Here is a 17,999-nt window from a genome sequence, read left to right on the forward strand (position 1 = left end):
TTCTAGGGTAACAGACCCCCAGGCTTGGGGCTGTGCAGGCTGAGAGCAAACACAAGCCCTCCAAAAAGGGCTGTCAAGGCTGGCACGTAGCAGGGGACAGATGAGGACACATCAGAGGTGCCTGGCAGCAAGGAAACATGGAAATAGCAGCACAGGGGACAGAATAAGCAACTCTGGTGGTAGAGGTAGACTCGCTGCCAAAACTCTGGTGTTTCACAGCAAGATCGCTATGGTCTTCATGGTGCCCCATGGCCCCATCTCTGTAGGCCCACCTCTTCCTTAGGACCACCAGGACTGTCCCCAGGGATGGCACCAGCAGCTGAGCCACAGCCAAGGCTCATCCCCACCTCTGCCTCAAGCTTTTTGGGGCCATTTCTGGCCACCTCTGCTGCTGGACCTGAGGCAGGGCCTGCACCGGCCTTGAGGTGCTTCGGAGCAAGGTGGCAAGGTGGCCACAGGGGAATTGGGGCTCAAACGAGCGCTCCCAGCAGCAGGGAAGCAGTTAAGCACGGCTCCTCGTTAACGGGCTACGATTTCTCCACAAATAATTATCTTTCCCCAAGGTAATGATTAATGCTGCTGCAGCAGACTGCTACGCACACCCAGGCGCGGTGGCAAGCCCAGGCAGCAGCTCCCACGGCGGCGCCAGGCCCACAGCATCTCCACCAGGAATATCACCACCAGTAGCCCACCAGTAGCCCACCAGTAGCCCAAGAGGAGCAGTCCCACCAGCAGTGGTCCCACCAACACCCCCCAGCAGCAGTCCCACCACCCCACCACCATCAGGACATGCCTCCAGGCGCAGGCTCTTTTTTGACCGCTGTTCAGCGGGGTTTTTTAAGCACCCCCCGCCAATAAATGGTAATTATAATTAAAAAAAAAAAAAAAAAAGGCAGAAATTTCCACTGAAATGGGATTTTGGAGCTCTGAGGGGCGGCACCCCGTTCGGGATGGTGTCCCTGTCAGCGCTGTGCTGTGAGCAGGAAACCGCCGCGTATTTATAGAGCAGCAGCTTTCACACACACGGATGCTAATAAAAAGATACTCTTCAGGGACCATTAATTATTTTAAGAAATGTATTTCCTCGTTTGCCATCAGATAAAGGGACTATCTTCAGCCTTCAGCCAAGGTTAAGTTTAGACTTGGGCCACGGCCATGGGGATGACACAGGCTGGGAGCTGCCGGGGGAGAAAGGCACCGATTTCCCCCAATACAGCCCCAAATAACCAACTGCATGGAATATCCGTGAGCAGGACAAGTGTGGGGAAATTGTAAAACGTTAGCAAAGGGCGCTTCTACCATGGAGAAAAAATATGGACCAAGTGGGAGCCTCTGAGACCTCCGCAGCTGCGGAGAGGGAACGAGGTTTCCCTCAGCTCTGATCTATGGGCAGCATCACAGCACCTGAACACTGGTCTTCAGAAACAAACTACAGTGGGAAAGGAATAAACCAGTACTTCTAAGTTTTGCTTAAGGATATAGAGTCCCGCAATCCACCTAATTGCACTTTACATCCATGTTACGCTTTCATTGAACGCGTTTTTAGACCCACACGTCTGAAGAAGCCAACCTGGTCCCTCCAGGCCAGACTCTGAGCACACCTCTGGCACGCTCACACCTTCCCACTCGCACCAGTCAGCCTCCAGCTCCCCTCCCGCTGCACACAGAAGAATTTATCTCTACAAAGCAGCTGAGACAAAGCCTGGGGTGCCAGCACAAGGCAACGGGCAAATCCTCTCCGCAACGCCCCGGGTCTGGCGGTGACTTACAGGAGTTTAGGGAGAGCCCACACGGCTTCCTGCAGTCAGAAAATGTTTTAGGGCTTTTTACAGAGCAGAACCAACAACCCTGCAGAAGGTTTCCATGGGACAACAGGTACATTTTAAAGGGCAGAATTAAATCTATAAATAGTTTTGTTTTCCCCAGTCACTGGATGGTGTCCATATAATAAAACTCTTTGCTCGGTGGAGCTGACTGTCCTCTGTCCCCAGAACACCATTCAGTTAAGGTATTTTGGGGTTATGCTATATCTCCCTATCGCACAGTCTGCCTCAGCCTGCTTTAAATAATACCCAGAGGTACAGTTAAATAACAGCAGCAGGCACATTTTCAACTTGTACATTTATTGTGTCACAAATTCAGAAAAAATCCTTGTAGCCTGGCATTTCCACGGAGCCAAGTTTGGGCTCATCTCCTCCCTCGGGCAGTGCCTTGACTCCTGCAGCAAGGCTGGAGGGGCTCAGCTCTGGGCAGCTCGCTCCCCTTCCCTAAAACATCCTGTCCAGCTTCTCACTCCTCCACATCACCAGTAAATATTTTTATTTACAAGGTGAAAACATCCAATAAACGCGAAAGATCCCATTCAGGACCTGACAATCAGTCTTTGCTCTCCAAAAACCACCTAAGGACTGTGCACCGATAGCAACAAGCTGCCCCGGGTTCCCCAGCCCTGGAGCGAAGAAGCAGCAGCATTCACCTGCCTTGCCCCGTGTCCCTGGCTAAATGGGGTCTTCACCAGCTCCAGGGACCCCAGTCCTCACCCACGGGTCCAAAACAGCAGAAAACAGCAAACGCAGGAGCACGAGCAGCCTTCCTTTGCCGGCTGCCTGTACCCAGACCCATCTTTTTTAGGATTAACGAGACAACGATGCGCGTTCACCATTGATTAATAGGTAAAAGACTCGCCTGCCCTCCAAGTTTCTAATCACCAGAGGGGGAAGCAGAAATTGGTGGTGTTTAGGGTGTCAGGAGCTTGGTAGATCTTCATGGATCCGTGATCCACACGATCTCTGTGCTTATGATCAGCAGCTCACTGCCAGAGCCCAGGGCTCACCATGAGCAGCAAATCCACCCTGGCCCGAGCGGACACGCACAACGAAGAGCCAGGGCCGTGCCAGGTGCTGCCCACAGCCACGAACGAATCGCTGAGTAAATAAAAAACCAGAGCGGCCGGAGCCCAAAGCCAGGAACCCAAATACCTGACGGGGGGAGCCCCAAGTGCCACACGGAGCTGGGATCGCAGCCCCATGTGTGATCCCACCGAAAAACCAGGAGCGATTAATGACAATTAAACATCTCGTTGAGTAAGGAACCACGAGTTTTATTGCCCCCCTGCTCTTACGGGGTAGGAGTGGCAGGGGAAAGACTCCCTTACAACGCAGAGGAAGGACGGGGTGGCGGGGCCTGGCCTCAGCATCTCAGCTCCACCGAAGCGCCGTCGCGGCGACTTCGCCTCCTCCTCCCCGGCGGCTGCGAAGGAAAAAAGAGAGCAGAATTACTCACTGCCACAGCGACCCGCAGGGGAGAGCTGCAAAACGGGGGGCTGGGGGGCTCGGGGAGAGAGGTGGCAACTGGATGAGACCTCATGCAAAACCCCAAAGGGCCAACTCCTGCACGCGGGCTCTTCAGCACCGCGTGGCACGGAAATTTTGGGGAGGGGACCAGCGAAATGCCTTCAGAGGGACAGGCCCCAGCTGGCACAGCCCTGCACGGCACCACGTGGGCCACTTGGATGTACCCTAAAGGATGCTTTTAGCCCCAAAAATGGCTGTAAAGATGGCACGGCCTCTTGGATTGAACCCACAGCCGCTACCTAACGCCTTCCTTGGGGGTTGGGGCTAATTTTGAGCAAACCCAGGGGGCCGGACCGAGGTGGCCTCTGCAGAAGGGCAGCTGAAGCAGGAACCTTCACAGGCCCAAAGAACCAGCTCACCTCTCCCATTGGATTTTCTTTTCCCAATCGTGAGCTTTATTACAAGAACGTGCAACGGGCTGGGAGACGCTGTGAGTGTTGGCCACGCTCCCGAAAGTCGAGGAATTGCTGAATTGAGGATTGCTTTGGCTGCTTCACCTTAACAACCAGGGGTGCTGAGCCAGCCAGCGGAGCCCAGGTTTACTTTTAATTACCGCTCGCAGCAAGCTGCTCGGGTAAACAGGCACAAAAAGCCCTTCTTGTTCCCTCCCCGTGCCGTTTGCCCCTGTACAGCCCACACGGCTGGGACAGAGGTGCTGAGCGGCGTCCCCCCCGTGCCATTTTTACAGAGCCACTCCCCAAGCACAGCTGGTATCAGACAGGATGAAAGCCCACCTCGATACCTACCTCTGAGTAGGCTTGCTCACGGCCAGGGCGAGCGGGGCTGCAGAGCTCCTGGTCCCTACGAGAGGCACGTCCTGCACGGCAAAGCCAGGGCAGCGGGGGCACCGCCACGGGGACAGCCGGAGAGCCCCGCACGGCGCAGGGACCCCCAAGGTTTGGGACCCCTGGGCAGCAGGGGGAGGCCAGCATCGCTCAGCACCGAGGTGTGGGCAGGACGGTTTCATTTGGCAATGGGGAACAGCGCAGGATGCTTCCCCTTCCCTCCAAAGAAATCCTTCCCTTGGAGGGAGAACTCGAAGCGAACGCCCGCTCCTAGTGTTTCCCTGTTTCAATCAGAGCCCGCCAGCACCTGAGCGCGCTCGGCAGTGTCTCCACGGAGCCATTCACGGAGAGCTGGGCCTTAGGTTGCAGCCGGTGCTTTTAATGTCTCCGGGAGACGCTCACGGAGCTGGAACAACACCCGATCTGTTGCTCTACCGCGCTCCCCGTTCCCGTAAGGTGTCAGCAGCACGTACAGCCCACACCTCGGGTAGCTTTGGCTCCTCCAGCGGCTCCCCGAGGGCCGGAGCGGGGAACATTTCCCCGCCACCGCTGCACGCACGCTCGTGGCCCCCCTTCCCCGAGCTGCTGCCAGCGTGGGCACAGCTTTTTGGGGGTCAGCTGCCCCAAAAAAGCGGGGTGGGAAGAGCCCCGCTGCAGCCTGGCACCTGTAAAAGCCCTGATTTCTTCAGCCCTGAGACGAGAAAAAAAAAAAATAATACTCCAGCAGTAAATGGAAATGCAAACCTGGTTTTATTTCAGCTGGCACCGACGGCATCCTGCTCGGCCTTCCTCGAGCTCCGCGGCGGGACGGGGCATGACCGCTCCCCTCCCACTGGGTGCCAAGCCACCTGCGGCGCTGTGAGCACGCTGGCAAGGGGAAAAATCCCTGCGGCTTTTCCCCCTGAAGCCTCCAGCCCCTGGATCCCCTCCTCACGTCCCTCTTCCTCCTGCTCTGTGGGCAGAAATGCCACCCCGAGGAGGCCCGGCCTCGGTGCCGCATCCTGGCGAGCAAAGGGATTAGTGAATCTGGAGAGTCGCAGTCCCCAGCACCGTGACACCACCTCGAACGCACGGGATTGCAGTTTCAGCACCGTTTTTTGTTTCCCCAAACTCTTTCTGGCAGCCCTTTTCCTTCACGCCAGACACCACCAGCATCAGCAGCACCACACCGTGTGCGGCCGGACCCGCGGGTGGCCCCGCTCCCGACCGAAACTATCGGGATCTGCGCATCTCCATCAGCCACCAGCCGGGCCAGGAACGAGGTGGGCTTTCCACGCCACCTGCCTGGGAACTTGGGCTCCCCGAAGGAGACCGCGCTCCGTGGCACAGCCCGGCACACCAGCGAGGTTCAGGACCCAGAGACTTGCTGGGGGGTGGAGGAAAAGGGTGAAATCACCCGAATCTGGGCGTATTTGGGCAGCGCCTCACCTCCCTCCCCGTGCCAGCAGGGTGGCCGCGCCACAGCCCCCCAAATGGGGTGGTGGGGAGGGGGTCCCACGAGGCAGCCGCTCATCAGCCCCCTGCCAAACGAGCTGCTTAACGCCCTGTGGAGCAGCAGCGGGGCAGAAAACCCCCTTTTCTTCACCCACTTGTTTTAAATTTAGCATGAGGAGGGGATACCAGTGCCACAAACACCCAAAAAGCAGCGACTGCTGCCCCGACCCGCAGCATCACAGCAGGCACGTGGGACACCCGGCAGGCGCAGCCTCCCAGCTGTTTGCCTGCTGCTTCCCCACGCCGGCAGGCTGGCTTCCTCTTCCTCCACTCTTTCGGGAGGGAAAGGAGCAAAAAGAAATGTAATTAACTCAGCCACAGACAGCTTGGCCAAGGAGTGGGGCAGGAGCAACTCCGTGCACCCCACAAGAGCGGCCGGGTGAGCGCGAAGGGCTGCGAGCATTACAAGACAGACAAATAAAACAGCCCCAAGCCACTCAGCTGGCACTTGGGAAATCAGAAGTGGACCGGCAGCCACAAAACAAACTGTGCAAGCCCTCTTCTCCCTCCTCTGTCACCTCCTCCGTGCACCCCCAGCGCGGGTTCTGCGCCGAAACGCGGGGCTTTGGGCACAACGCCGCACGCCTCGCTCTGCCAACACGCCTGCTGCAAGCGAACCAAGCCTCTGCGACTCGAAAGAATTAATTGCCCGTAATGAACCGCGGCAGATTTGGGGCTTTCTGCTGGGATACGTTCGCCTATTTGCATGCGTGCATATTTACACGCACATATTCATCAATTCATGCATCCACACTCGAAAGCCAGCCTAAGTCGGTGCCGGATCTGCCTGGCAGCCTGCTGGATCTCCAGGTATAAAATCCCGGATCCTGCCTGCAGCGCTGGGTTTATGCTTGGTGCTGATTCACCCCGCTCCCACACGTGAAGGAGAAGTTTTGGATGGGGCAGGCTGAGCTCTCGCCGATCATCCTCCAGCGGGAGCCGGAGCCGCTCGCCGAGCTCTCGGCCGCACGCAGCACTCCCCGAGCCGCCCTCCCTGCCTCGATCCTGCAAGCACCGAGCTTGGACGCGGGGATTTAAGGCAAAAAGTGGGTAAATGGGCACCACAGCGTGACACCTCCCCAGCCCTCCAGGGAGGAGAGAAAGGCGCAGTCCCGATGCTGACAGCTTCGGCTGGATTCCTCTCGCTGCTTTTTCTCCTCGTCGTCTTCCTCCGTGTGTCCCAGGCAGGACGAGGGGACCGTGCGTGACGCCAGGGACATTTGGCTGCCTCCGAGACCCGCTGGGGACACCGAGCGGGGCCTGGGTGGGCAAGGAGGATCCGCAGAGGGGATGCTCGGAGCCTGCGGTGCCCGGGAGGTGCCTGGGGGGTTTTTTACGCCCTGAAAATCCACGCTGCCATCGCTGGGGGCCACGCAGCCCTTTTGGCTAGGGGGTCACCGGTGTTGGGGGGCTGCTCGGCTCCTGGTGGAGGGCTGAGCCCCTCTGGGGCTGCCCAGCAATGGGGACGGGGCTGTGGGGCTGTAGGATGCGCGCCCCCAGACCCCAAACAGCTCAAGGGGTCTGGGGGTGCCAAAGCAGGGGGGGCTCTGGGGTGGCAGAGAGGGGGTCCCGGAGCTCTGCCACCCCCACCAGAGGGGATATACATGATGGGGAGGGTGGAGGGGTTAATGAGGTTGATCAGCAACCCGAATTAATTACCCGAGGCTGGCGTGGGGAGCCGGAGAAGCCGGCCCTACACATGGGGGGGCTTCCGAGGGGCTCCCCCTGCGCATCCCCAGCGCCGTGCCCGCCCTCCCCAGGGACTGAGGCAACGGGCAGGGTCCCCCCTGTCCCCCTATGTCCCCCCATATCCCCCCCTGTCCCCTAATATCCCCTAATGTCCCCCTAATGTGTCCCCAATGTGTCCCCCCTCCTCCTCCCTTTGTGCGCCCCCCGGCCCGGCTCTTACCGTGGCGGCGGGGCCGCTGCGAGCCGCGCTCCCTCCTGCCGGGGAGACGAAGAGGAGGAGGAGGAGGAGGAGGAGGAGGAGGAGGAGGAGGAGGAGGAGGAGGAAGAGGAGGAGGAGGAGGAGGGAGGAAATGCGCTTGTCACTTCCTGAGCCGGGCCCGGCCCGCACCTTGCGGGGTCCCCCCCGGCCGCTGGAGCCCGGCTGCGGGTCCCCCCCCCCCCCCGGGGGCTGCGGGCACAGCTCGGGGCCGGTTCCCCGCAGCCCCCCCGAGCCCCCCGGAGCCCCCCGAGCTCCTCGGAGCTCCCCAGAGCCCGACACCGGTCCCCGGGGCCCCAAAGGAGGCCGAGGCTGCCTCCTGCTGGTGCTGCTCCTCCTCGGGGCCAGGCGCTGGACAGCGCAGGGCTGCGGCCATCAGTACCCTGCTGCACGGCTTGGCCTGGCTCAATTTGGCTCAATTTGGCTTATTTTGGCTCAATTTGGCTTGGTTTGGCTTGGTTTGGTTCATCGGCCCTCCCTCCATCCCGGGTGGCACGCAGGGTGTGCGGAGGGAGCCTGGCGCTGGCTGTGGAGCCCGGCACCACAGACAGCAAAGAGGAAAGGAAAAGAAGCAGAAGAAGCAGAAAAGAAGGGAGAAGCTTCCCTGAATGCAGGTGGCTGGCAGCTCGGCACACACATCACCCATCAGGAGCAGGACGAAGCGGTGGCGACACAAAGAGGTTTTTTGATCAGGCTCCTGCTGCTAAAGCTGGGTGGAGGCCGCCTGCAGGAGCCATGCCCTGGGCTCAGGAGATGTCCTGGAAGTCCGAGAACTTCAATTTTGGCGAGCAGGAGGCTTTTAGCAAGCATCCCGTACCCAAGGAGCAAGCACGGCTCTGTGAGGCGATCGGGATCTTCTAGCCTGAGCAAGGAGAGTGGCACCCTAAATACATGCAGACAGCGCTGTCGTTCGGATGGGGGTTCCTACCACATGGGGCACGTGGGGGGATTTGCAGCAACCCTAAAAATCCCTCTTGTATTCCCCAGGTTGCTTGTGCACACAAGGAACAGCGTGCGTGTGCCTGCGTGTCCGTGCTGCTCATGGAGGTCTCCGCTCACGACCCTATCAACGCTTCGAATCAATAAACACCAATTCTTCCCACAAATAAATAAATCCAGGTTCTTCTGCTTGACATACAACATCGTCCACGAGCACTTGGCTTTTTGAGCGGCTGTGCCGAGGCTCGGTGCTGTTCTCCCACTGGCGTTGGTTGGCTCTGGCTTTCCAGGCCAGGCTCCTGCACTTGCTGAAGTGCTCTGCCTGCTGCTGCTTGGAAATTGTGCTGCAGCAACCCACAGAGCTCTGCAGCTGGCCATCTCCACCCCGCAGGGAGCAGTGACCATTAAACGAGCGTAATTCCATGTGGATACCAGCTTGGCCACCGAGAGGGAAGGCAAGGAGAGAGGGAACGGTATCCTTCCTTCTGACTCTGTCGCAGTTTCCACGTCTGGCATTTCTCACTGTTAAATTTCTACAAACACGATTATGGGAGGAGTATTTACTTCAAGGAAGTGCCGTGACGCTGGAAATGTGATTCTGTGAGAACCCACTTACCCTACTCCTTAGCGGGATCCCATGTGTAAGAGCTCCCCTAGGTCTGGCTCCTTGAATCAATGCTTATTTCATTAATTTCACTCGGTCTCCTCTGCCAGATATTTCATCCTGACAGTTCACTTCCCTGGCAGAACCCATAAAAATCCAGCGGTCTGCTCTTCCCCGGGGTAAAATGCTCCCAGCCCGCTCAGCAGGACAAGCCCCACAAAGCCAAAGGACTCTCCCAATAAATGCCTCATGAAATAACCTGTAAAAGCCACTTGCTTGGCAATACCAGGTAGCAGGAGCCAGGAATTAGGGGCAGAGCTGCACCAAATGTCAGGATTTAGGTACTCAAATCCATCCTCCTGACTTCACTGCGTTCACGGAGGCACCCACCTTACAAACCACCTTAAAACTCCCCAAACCACAGGCAAAGCCTCCCTGCTCCTAACTCTCTGCTTATTTCTCTGACTCTTTTGAAAGGTTTTTCACTGAAAACCATAAACGTGATCATACCTATATACTAGAAAACTTTAGTGAAGACCTCAGCAGTAGACAGGCACATGAATTCTGCCTTAAAGCAAGAATAATGTGAAGCCAACGAGGCTCCTGCAATAGGCCTGAGACACATTGGGGCAGCAGGATAATATTTTAGAGGTGGCATTAGCTGGTGTGTCTCCTCCTTACGGCTGGATCCCGTAATCCCAAAGGGAAAGCAGAGGAACCACGTGCCACCCCTGAAGGCTTGCTGCCTACACATAGCCTGGGAGCAGGAGGAAAATGCTTTGCAAAGTGGAAGCCCTCAATAATTCATGCTAAATAATGAGGTAGGCAAATTGTGGGCTGGAAGAGGAGACGGGTTCCCAGCCTTTCCCCACCACTAAGAAGCTTCCCTGGTAGAAAATGTATTCCTTTAGGTGGAAATAATTACGTAAAGAAATACAACAGTTGTCCAGAACAACTGAAAAACAGCTCTATAATAGCAAGAGAAAATGCTGAATGACTATTTATTGCTACCATGACTATGAATTGCTTTCAAATGCCTGGCTAAAATTACTAATAGAAAGTGGTTGATATATTTCCATGTATCTGATGCTAGAATTTCTGCTTAACTATATTAGGAAGCTAATTTTTATCTTTAAAAGTGACATAAAAATATTACCTAGTGAACAAAATCTAATAATTATCTAACCTATACAGAAAAGAAAGCAATACTTGCCCTGAACCCTGCGTAACTCATGGAGTATGGATCTACAGTTAATTCCTCTAAATTGATTAAAAGGAAATCCATGACAACCTTCAGTTCATCTTCAATCCATACCATGCCTTCGTTACCAAAGATTACAGATGGGAATAAAACAGATGCCCCAAACACATCCTGATAGAATACTTGCTGATTAATATTGGCTTGCATTAACTACACCTGATGCCAAATCTGCTACAAGAATGTCAGTCTTTTTTCCTGAAGTTGCAGTCTTTTTTCTTGAAGTTGGTTTCAGTAGTGCACTTCAAATCCCTTGTGCTACTTCATCAAAAATATTCTGTGTCTGAATTACCACTTACATTTTCCATAGCGGTCCTGTTGGGTAGATAGCTACCCAATTGGTAACTTGACAAGACACGGTTTTGGCACTCAAGTTGGGAACACCAGCCTGTCCAAACATGCAAAGAGCTATTTACCTGGGTCTAAACTTCCTTCCCAATGCTCTTCGACCATTCTTCTAATGCAATCAGTGTATTCCAGTTAGAAAAACAATGTAGAATTCAGGATTCTTACCTTGGAGACATCACCAGGTGGATCATGGAGAGAAGACCTACCACCATGCAAATCTTTTTTTTTTTTTTTTTTTTTGCCTTGTTTTCTATCTAGAAATATTTATTTTCTATCTAGAAGCTTTTCTTTTTTTCTATCCAGAAGTACTGGAAGTATTTCTTGACCTTTAAAGATCTGAACCTTGCTTGGGCTGGCAATGAGAAGAAGCATTCCTCTGATACGCAACCATGACCTAGTCTGTGAAACACAACCAGCCTCCTAATGGGACCTCCCTGATGCTGGAAAGAACAAGGTTATTGTCACCTGGCAAACGTGTGTGTCAAGGCAAAAAGAATTTGTACTTCCCTTTCTTTTAGGCAATAGGACTATTCTGAAAATATAAAAACATTGAAAATATAAAATAACAGAAAAAATTTGCCTTTATTAGGCAAATAAATTAAAAAAGGATCATAGCACAAGTTTAAAAAAAAAAAAAAAAAACAGAATGTATAGTTATGCTTTGAATTCTTTTGTATTTGTATAACTAAAATCATAGAATCATATCACAGAAACTTAGAATGGTTTGGGTTGGAAAGGACCTGTAAGACAACGTCATTCCAGCCCCCTGTCACGGGCAGGGACAGCTCCCACTAGATCAGTTCCATCTGTGCCATGGTTTTCCTGATCCCGTCCCTATGTACCCCGACGGCACCCCTATGCTCCTCCCAGGTCGCATGTCCTTGCTTCCCCTACTGCCATGGTTGGCTTTTAAGACATTTTTGTATGGCAATTTAATAATGAAAGAGGCACATGTCACAGGCGAGTGAGATTAGAACATCGCATTTTTATATATTTATGGGAGCAGTGGAAATAACTGACAAAGCAGGCAGACATTCCTGCAAGAGAGAATTTTGAAAACACTCAATGGTCTGCCTCTATGTGAAAAGAATTGGTGGAGACAGAACTGTGCTGAGTCTGAGAACTTCCAAAATTCTGAATTTAAAGCACTGGCTGGTCCTTCTTTTTGCACAAGATACGGCTTCTATATTCAGTTCCCTCTTTGACAGTTACATTCATGTTTTTTCCTAAGAAAAAAAGGTCCAGCATCTACATCTGAAGAGTTTGTTCCCAATTACACCACAACAGAGGCATGAGATCTGTATTTTGTGGAATACCTTTGCTATTGGTTACTGAACCAATACTGAAATGAAACACTAGCTGACCTTTATGTTCCAAATGCAAACATCGTGTGGCTATGTTGGTCTTCAGATTTGGCACGCCTTATTTGTCTCTCACAAACTCACAGCTTCCCTAAAACAGGCGAGGTTGTAGCAAGGACAGAATTTACAGGCAAGTTATGCAAAGCTGAAACGTTCCTAGGGCAATGTTTTATAGCCCCTTAGAGTTCCATACATAGTATTTTACTGTGTACTCAAATAACATTTATTTACACACGTGTCTGAGGGTTTTTGTCAGGTTTGCTTTAAAGTTCAGGCTTTTCTCAGCTAATCTAATTTGCCCGAGATGGATGGCCTCACTCTTTTCGTTGGAAAACCAATGCTGTTACGCTGTTTCCAATTCTTCCTCCAAAGCAGAACTTGGGTGTTGGCAGCTCCTCCAGAATTTCAAATCCTGCCAGACAGAAATTAAAATGCTTTTGTAAGAAGGAAGTCGTTTCATTCTCCTCTTGGATAACCCTTTGCGAACCATTCTTTATTTGTCTGGAAAACTTGCAAGGCAGTTACTCTGCGAGTTTATAGGACTGTATTGTTACACTGCACCGCTGCTCTACGCAGCTGAAAACCTTCCATGGGTAATAAAAACCTTAGATGGCCGAATCGCACAAATTAATGGCAGAAAAGATGGTTGCTTGCCAGTAATTTTAGTTCCCCAGGAGGGATGGTTGTTTTAGATCCACAGTCCTGGAGTTTCAAGCCTCAGGCATGAGATCCAGGAGCTAACCAGCATATAAAAATAAATAAATAAATTAATTAATTAAAAAAAAAAAAAAACTTCAGAGAGGATCAGAAAGGTGACTGAGGGGGTGCCATAAAAGGTCACAGTCACAGACTTGCCAGTTCCCCTAAATATGGGTAATTTCAGAATCAGTTGGATGGGTGAACCAGATCTGTCTAAATAAAGAGCCAAAAGAGAAAAAAAAAATAAACTGAAATTCACATGGGTACAGAATTCTGTCCTTTCCCATGGAACTAGGCTGAAATCCTTGTTCTCCAGGGTATAAAAAACCTGTGCTCCCTGGACAGATTGGCAAATGTAGAAGCTGGAAATATTGAAGAAAACATATTGAGGATAGGCTAAGGCATTTACCAGGTTTTTTTTACTGCCACCTTGTCTTATCCTCATCTAATTCAGTAAATATGTTAAGGCAGACATTAAAATTTACCTGGTGCATCCCTGAACAACCACAAATTGGCAGATGGATCTGTTCAAGTGCTTACCTTCTCTGAACTCCTCCAACAGCTCCTCCTTGGTCCAGTTGCAGGACGTTATGAGGAAAAAGCCCTCTGGCTTCAACACGTTGCGCAGAGATCTCACGTACTGCTTCCTCTTCCCGACCGCGTTGTCAGGGTTAAGGCTTATGGCATCAAAAGTCCCCTTGTCAATACAGATCTGAAATCCTGACAGCTCGGCTGACGGAGCCAGGAAGTCTTCCACCTAAACCAGAAGTCTGCAACTGTGAAACGATCTCTACTGAAGAGCTCCTGAATTTTTAATGCAAACCAATGCTTCAAAATAAAAAGCCTCAAACCTGAGGATAGGTGTGCTTAGGAAAGGGTAACCCAAAGGCTTTTCAGTTATGTATCAGCTTCTTTTTTCTCTACATCAGACATTATATGTGTCACAAACATAGTGATCTATTTGCTACAAAGCCCACACTTCTACCTATTCATCTAAAACTCAAGCTAACACACCTGAAAGTTCCTTCTTTAAATCCTCATTTGTACTTTGATCCCTGGCTTCCTCGCACTGCGGGCTATGCCCTGCGCAAACACAGAGGGCAAGACAGTGCCTGCCACAACGAGATCACAACGGAGGTACAAGGACAGAGACAGCCTGCAGGTACAGAGCTGGAGGGGCACAGAGCACAGCAGAGAGTGCGAAGGGCAGCCAGGGGATCACGGAGTGGCAGAGGCTGGAAGGGACCTCTGCAGGTCAGCTCAGGCAGGGCCTCTCAAGCTTCCTGCTGCACAGCTACTGGTAGGCATTCTTCCACATCAGGATTTAATTTTCTATCTCAAATCTGAAATTCAGGACGTATCAGCTCAAAGACAGACCTTCTCAAATGGCTATCCACCCCCCTGGAAGCAGGGAAGTCTTTTTAGTCCTGATGACTGTCACAAACACGACAAATAGACCACGAATCTTCTCTGAAGTACAGATTTATTCGGTTAGAGTTCTCTCATGAGGTATAAAAGACAAATGGATTTCAAAACACATCATTATTCTATTACACTGAGTGCACTTGAATATCAAGCAGGCCGTTTAACCTTGGGGTCAATTGCTTTCTCCCTCCTTAATAAAGCTTCTCTCGACACTCACCTGTAATTTGATGTTAGACATCCCTTCCTTCTCCCTCACTTTTTCTGAAAGTTTTATTGCAGAAGGTGAGTAGTCGATCCCGGTGAGATTAGTGTAGCCACTTTTTGCCTAGGCAGAAGCAGAGAATCTTCATCAGTGTGCTAGCAAATGTTGTGTTCAACAGGTATATTCCCCACATACAATCCATCCTCTCCTCCTCTTAATGACAGGGGGACAAAAATGACTCATTTTTATTCCTGTTACCACCACCAGAGCTGAACAGCCAAGGGAACGAACTGCAGTAACTCCGTTCTGCCTGATGCCTCATCAAAAGCATTGTTGACTGAAAGCTGGTTTATGTCAACAAGTGGAAAACTGAGCAGAGCTGTGAAAAGAAACACCCTGGTGGGGAACAGGCTCTTATCTGCACCAAAAGTAACCTAGAAACGAGGAATTTTCAGCGATGAGAACATGTGCCAAGGCCAGATGCTTCACAATAAGAAAACCTCTTTCACACTTGCACAACATATGAGATTGAGCAATTATTTGGTTTATAACCTAAACGGCAAGAGCCAAAATATGCAGCACATTTTATTAGTACAGAAAACCACTGCAAAAAACTTACTTTTCCTAATTTCTCGTGCGAACGTCTATCTGAATGCAATTATTTGCATGCACCGAGGTCTCTGTATCAGCAGTTTTCAGGCAGGTTATGAAGCACGTAGAAGAGCACAGAGACTTTCTGTCAGTCTAACTCTGAACCAGATAACGATAACCCGGGCGGTCCGAGTCAGGCAACGAGATCCTAGCAACCCTTTTGCAAAGCAGATGGGCTCGCACACCGGGCATCAGCTGGAGCTGGGCACGTGGGAGGGGGGCAGTGACACGTTTCCACGCCTCGCTCGGAGCAGCTGGAGCCAGCAGCTCTGGCATCCCGTGCACCACTCGGCCTGGCTGGACCCAAACCCAACAGGAAGGGCTGGGATCTTAGGGCCAGCTGCAGGCAGTAACAGCAGAGGGAGGAGGTGGGTGGCTTGGGTTTGGCTTTTTGAACACTACATGGAATTTAACTAGTGTTAAGCACAACGCTGCCTGTCTACTTACTCCGAAGGCTGATACCTCAACGGCACGGAAAACTCCTTTTTTTTTTCTTTAAGTCCTTCCTCCTTCAGTCCGTGTGAGCGCAGCGCTAGCCAGCTGTTCCTAATTGAGGGCTAATTTCAGCTAGACACAAAGACCGTGTTGTTTGCATTTGATGAAGAGCAGCAGATTGCTCAGGCTTCTGCCCACGTTCCTCCCCAGAGCTCCAAGAGCGACCCAAGCTTCCTGAGATGCCTGCGCTGAAGGCTTGGGGGTGGAAGAGCAGTTTCCACAACAGCTCCTCTGTTTGGAAGCGAAGAGCTTGAGTCACTGCAGGGAGTTTCCACTCACTCCCGGGGCAGAGAAGGAAAGTTGAAGGCTAAACAGCCTTAAATGCTGCTAAACCTGTACGGCCTGACTCCCTACGGACAGGAAGGGATCGTTCAGTCAAGTGTCAAAAACAACCGCACCGCACGCTGGAACTGGACTCGTGGTGTCCTGAAGGTGGTGTTTGCAAGCACGCTTCTGCTGCTTCCTGGAAAAGCTGGGTAAATAGCAGAAGGCAGCTTGTAAAGCTTTGGAAACTTGCAAAGTTATCAGCACGGCGCTGTGGTTGGGTTTCTGGTGTTGCATGACAGACACCTGCGCTTGGACAGTGAAAGCCCTTTGGTCACAGAAGTTTGGTGATTTTTTTTTTTAATAAAAAAAAAAACAACAATGGCACAGGTTCAATGAGTTACATATCTAAGTTGCACAGGCTGTCTGGCAGCCACTTGCAATTCTGACTTGTTCTTGTCCTAGAATATTCTGTAAGGTCTTTCAACAGCTCTGAAGTATTTCCACTTGTCCTCTTAAACCAAGTGGCAACGTAAGACCTCATGCACAGGAACCAGTGTTGTGCTGATGGAAAACCCAGGACACCGGCCTTAGTTTAAGCTGCCTGCTTTTTTGTCTTTCACGTAAGTTACAGCTGGCCATGACTTCTAATGTCATTTGTGAGAACTGTACTTAAACTGCAGCGCTCTGAGCACTGATATTGTACCAAGCACACAAACTTTGCAATATACCAACCAATTCCACCAGTAAAACACCATTCCCGGTTCCAATGTCAAGCACAGGGCTGTCGTGGGGGACCTTCTGTTTTTCCAGCCATCTGATTACGCGGACCATGCTTTCTTCTCCAAACCTGTTAGGAAGAAAGGCTCAGGTAAGCACGACAGCACAGCCATACAAGAGGTTCCTCAGAGCTCCTCTTACTGCAGCTCTCAGGCAGCAAGCGACATCACTCATATTCCATATTTGCTTTAAGTGTAAACGAATCAAATGGCCTTACAATGCACAGAAACCCCAGCTTTGGAAGGTGAAGCCCTCCAAATATATAAAAAATGAAGACTTAAATCTGAGCACAGCGATAAAATAAACGTTTATCACTAAAACACACGGCCAGTCCCAGCTCCCTTTCTGTGCAATGCCAGTTATCAAAGTGCAGCTTATAAATTTACACTGCAAAACCGGGCAGGAGAGGAATGGATGGCTTCAAGATTAAAATTTCTCACCATTTTGCCATCTCCCAGAAATATTCAAATTGTGGGGTGCCCTTTTGCCACCCCCATTACCAGAGGGGCTCCGGGGCTCGCTCCGGTGGGGTCAGTGATTTACCAAATTTCCCCGGCGTCTCCGGTGTCCTGAAAAAAACGCAGCTCCCTCTCGTACGCAGCATCCCAGCTAGACGGGGAAGGAGCAGAAATCGCGATTAAAACTGAGGAATCGGGAAAAAATAAATAAATAAATAAATAAATAAGGAGACATCACAAGTGCCCGCTCCACATCCAAACCGAAAGCTTTGCCAGCAGGGAGGGCACCCCCGCGGGCTGCCCCGGCTGCTCCCCGCTCCCGACCCTTTCCCCATCCCGATTCCCATCCCGATCCCATCTCATATCGCGGCTCTGTCGCGACTCACTGCGGTTTGGTGCCCAGTGCCGAGGGCCCGAAGGCCGCCCCCCCCCCGCCCGCCATGCCGCCCCCGGGCTGGGCCGCCGCGGCCGCCGCCCTGGCGGAGCGGAGGACCAGGAGCCGGGCACGAAAAATCGCCAGCCCGGTGCTGTTCTCTGCCTCTTTTCCCCTTTTTCAAGGCAGCTTTTCGTCCTGCTGCTGGCTCCTCACTGCCCTGTGTTATCATTCTACCCGTGTGGGACTTCGTCCCGTCAGTAGGTTTGTCCTCGGGAGCAGCACGGCGCCAAACGGCCCCAGTGTCATCATTTTAATCCATATCAATTGCCTCAAATTAGGGCAATGTGCAAAAGGAAGGCTTGTTCCGTTTCTTTTGGTCCGCTAGGGGAGAGAATCTGAAGTTATAAACAGCTACGGCTGATAATATAAACGCTACATGTCCTAGATGGGGAAAGGGAATCTGATTCATCCACATCTTTCCAGTGTTTCCTTTCATCGGGCTTTTTCCAAGAGATCTTAATTCTGCAATCTGTTTGCAACCAATACTAATAGGGACAGTACA

The 17,999-nt window shown here is 51.8% G+C and overlaps 2 protein-coding genes across 2 annotated transcripts in view; both read right to left on the reverse strand.

Annotated features, from left to right (window-relative positions):
* Nucleotides 1–7,587, reverse strand: part of FAM53B (family with sequence similarity 53 member B) — a 30,627-nt gene extending 23,040 nt beyond the window's left edge. The window contains exon 1 of the mRNA XM_084290663.1: nucleotides 7,542–7,587. The gene's annotated coding sequence lies outside the window, so the exon portion shown is untranslated. The remainder of the gene's footprint in view (nucleotides 1–7,541) is intronic.
* A 4,709-nt stretch (nucleotides 7,588–12,296) lies between these two features.
* Nucleotides 12,297–17,534, reverse strand: EEF1AKMT2 (EEF1A lysine methyltransferase 2). Its single transcript, XM_084290371.1, is given in 7 exon segments — nucleotides 12,297–12,407; nucleotides 12,410–12,499; nucleotides 13,327–13,543; nucleotides 14,429–14,536; nucleotides 16,559–16,673; nucleotides 17,147–17,212; nucleotides 17,448–17,534. Coding segments are annotated over 7 exon segments (687 nt in total). The 5' UTR covers nucleotides 17,504–17,534; the 3' UTR covers nucleotides 12,297–12,372.
* Nucleotides 17,535–17,999: the final 465 nt, after the last annotated feature.

This window comes from Netta rufina, assembly GCF_964035555.1.
Source record: "Netta rufina genome assembly, chromosome: 7".
In the NCBI taxonomy this organism is placed as follows: Eukaryota; Metazoa; Chordata; class Aves; order Anseriformes; family Anatidae; genus Netta; species Netta rufina.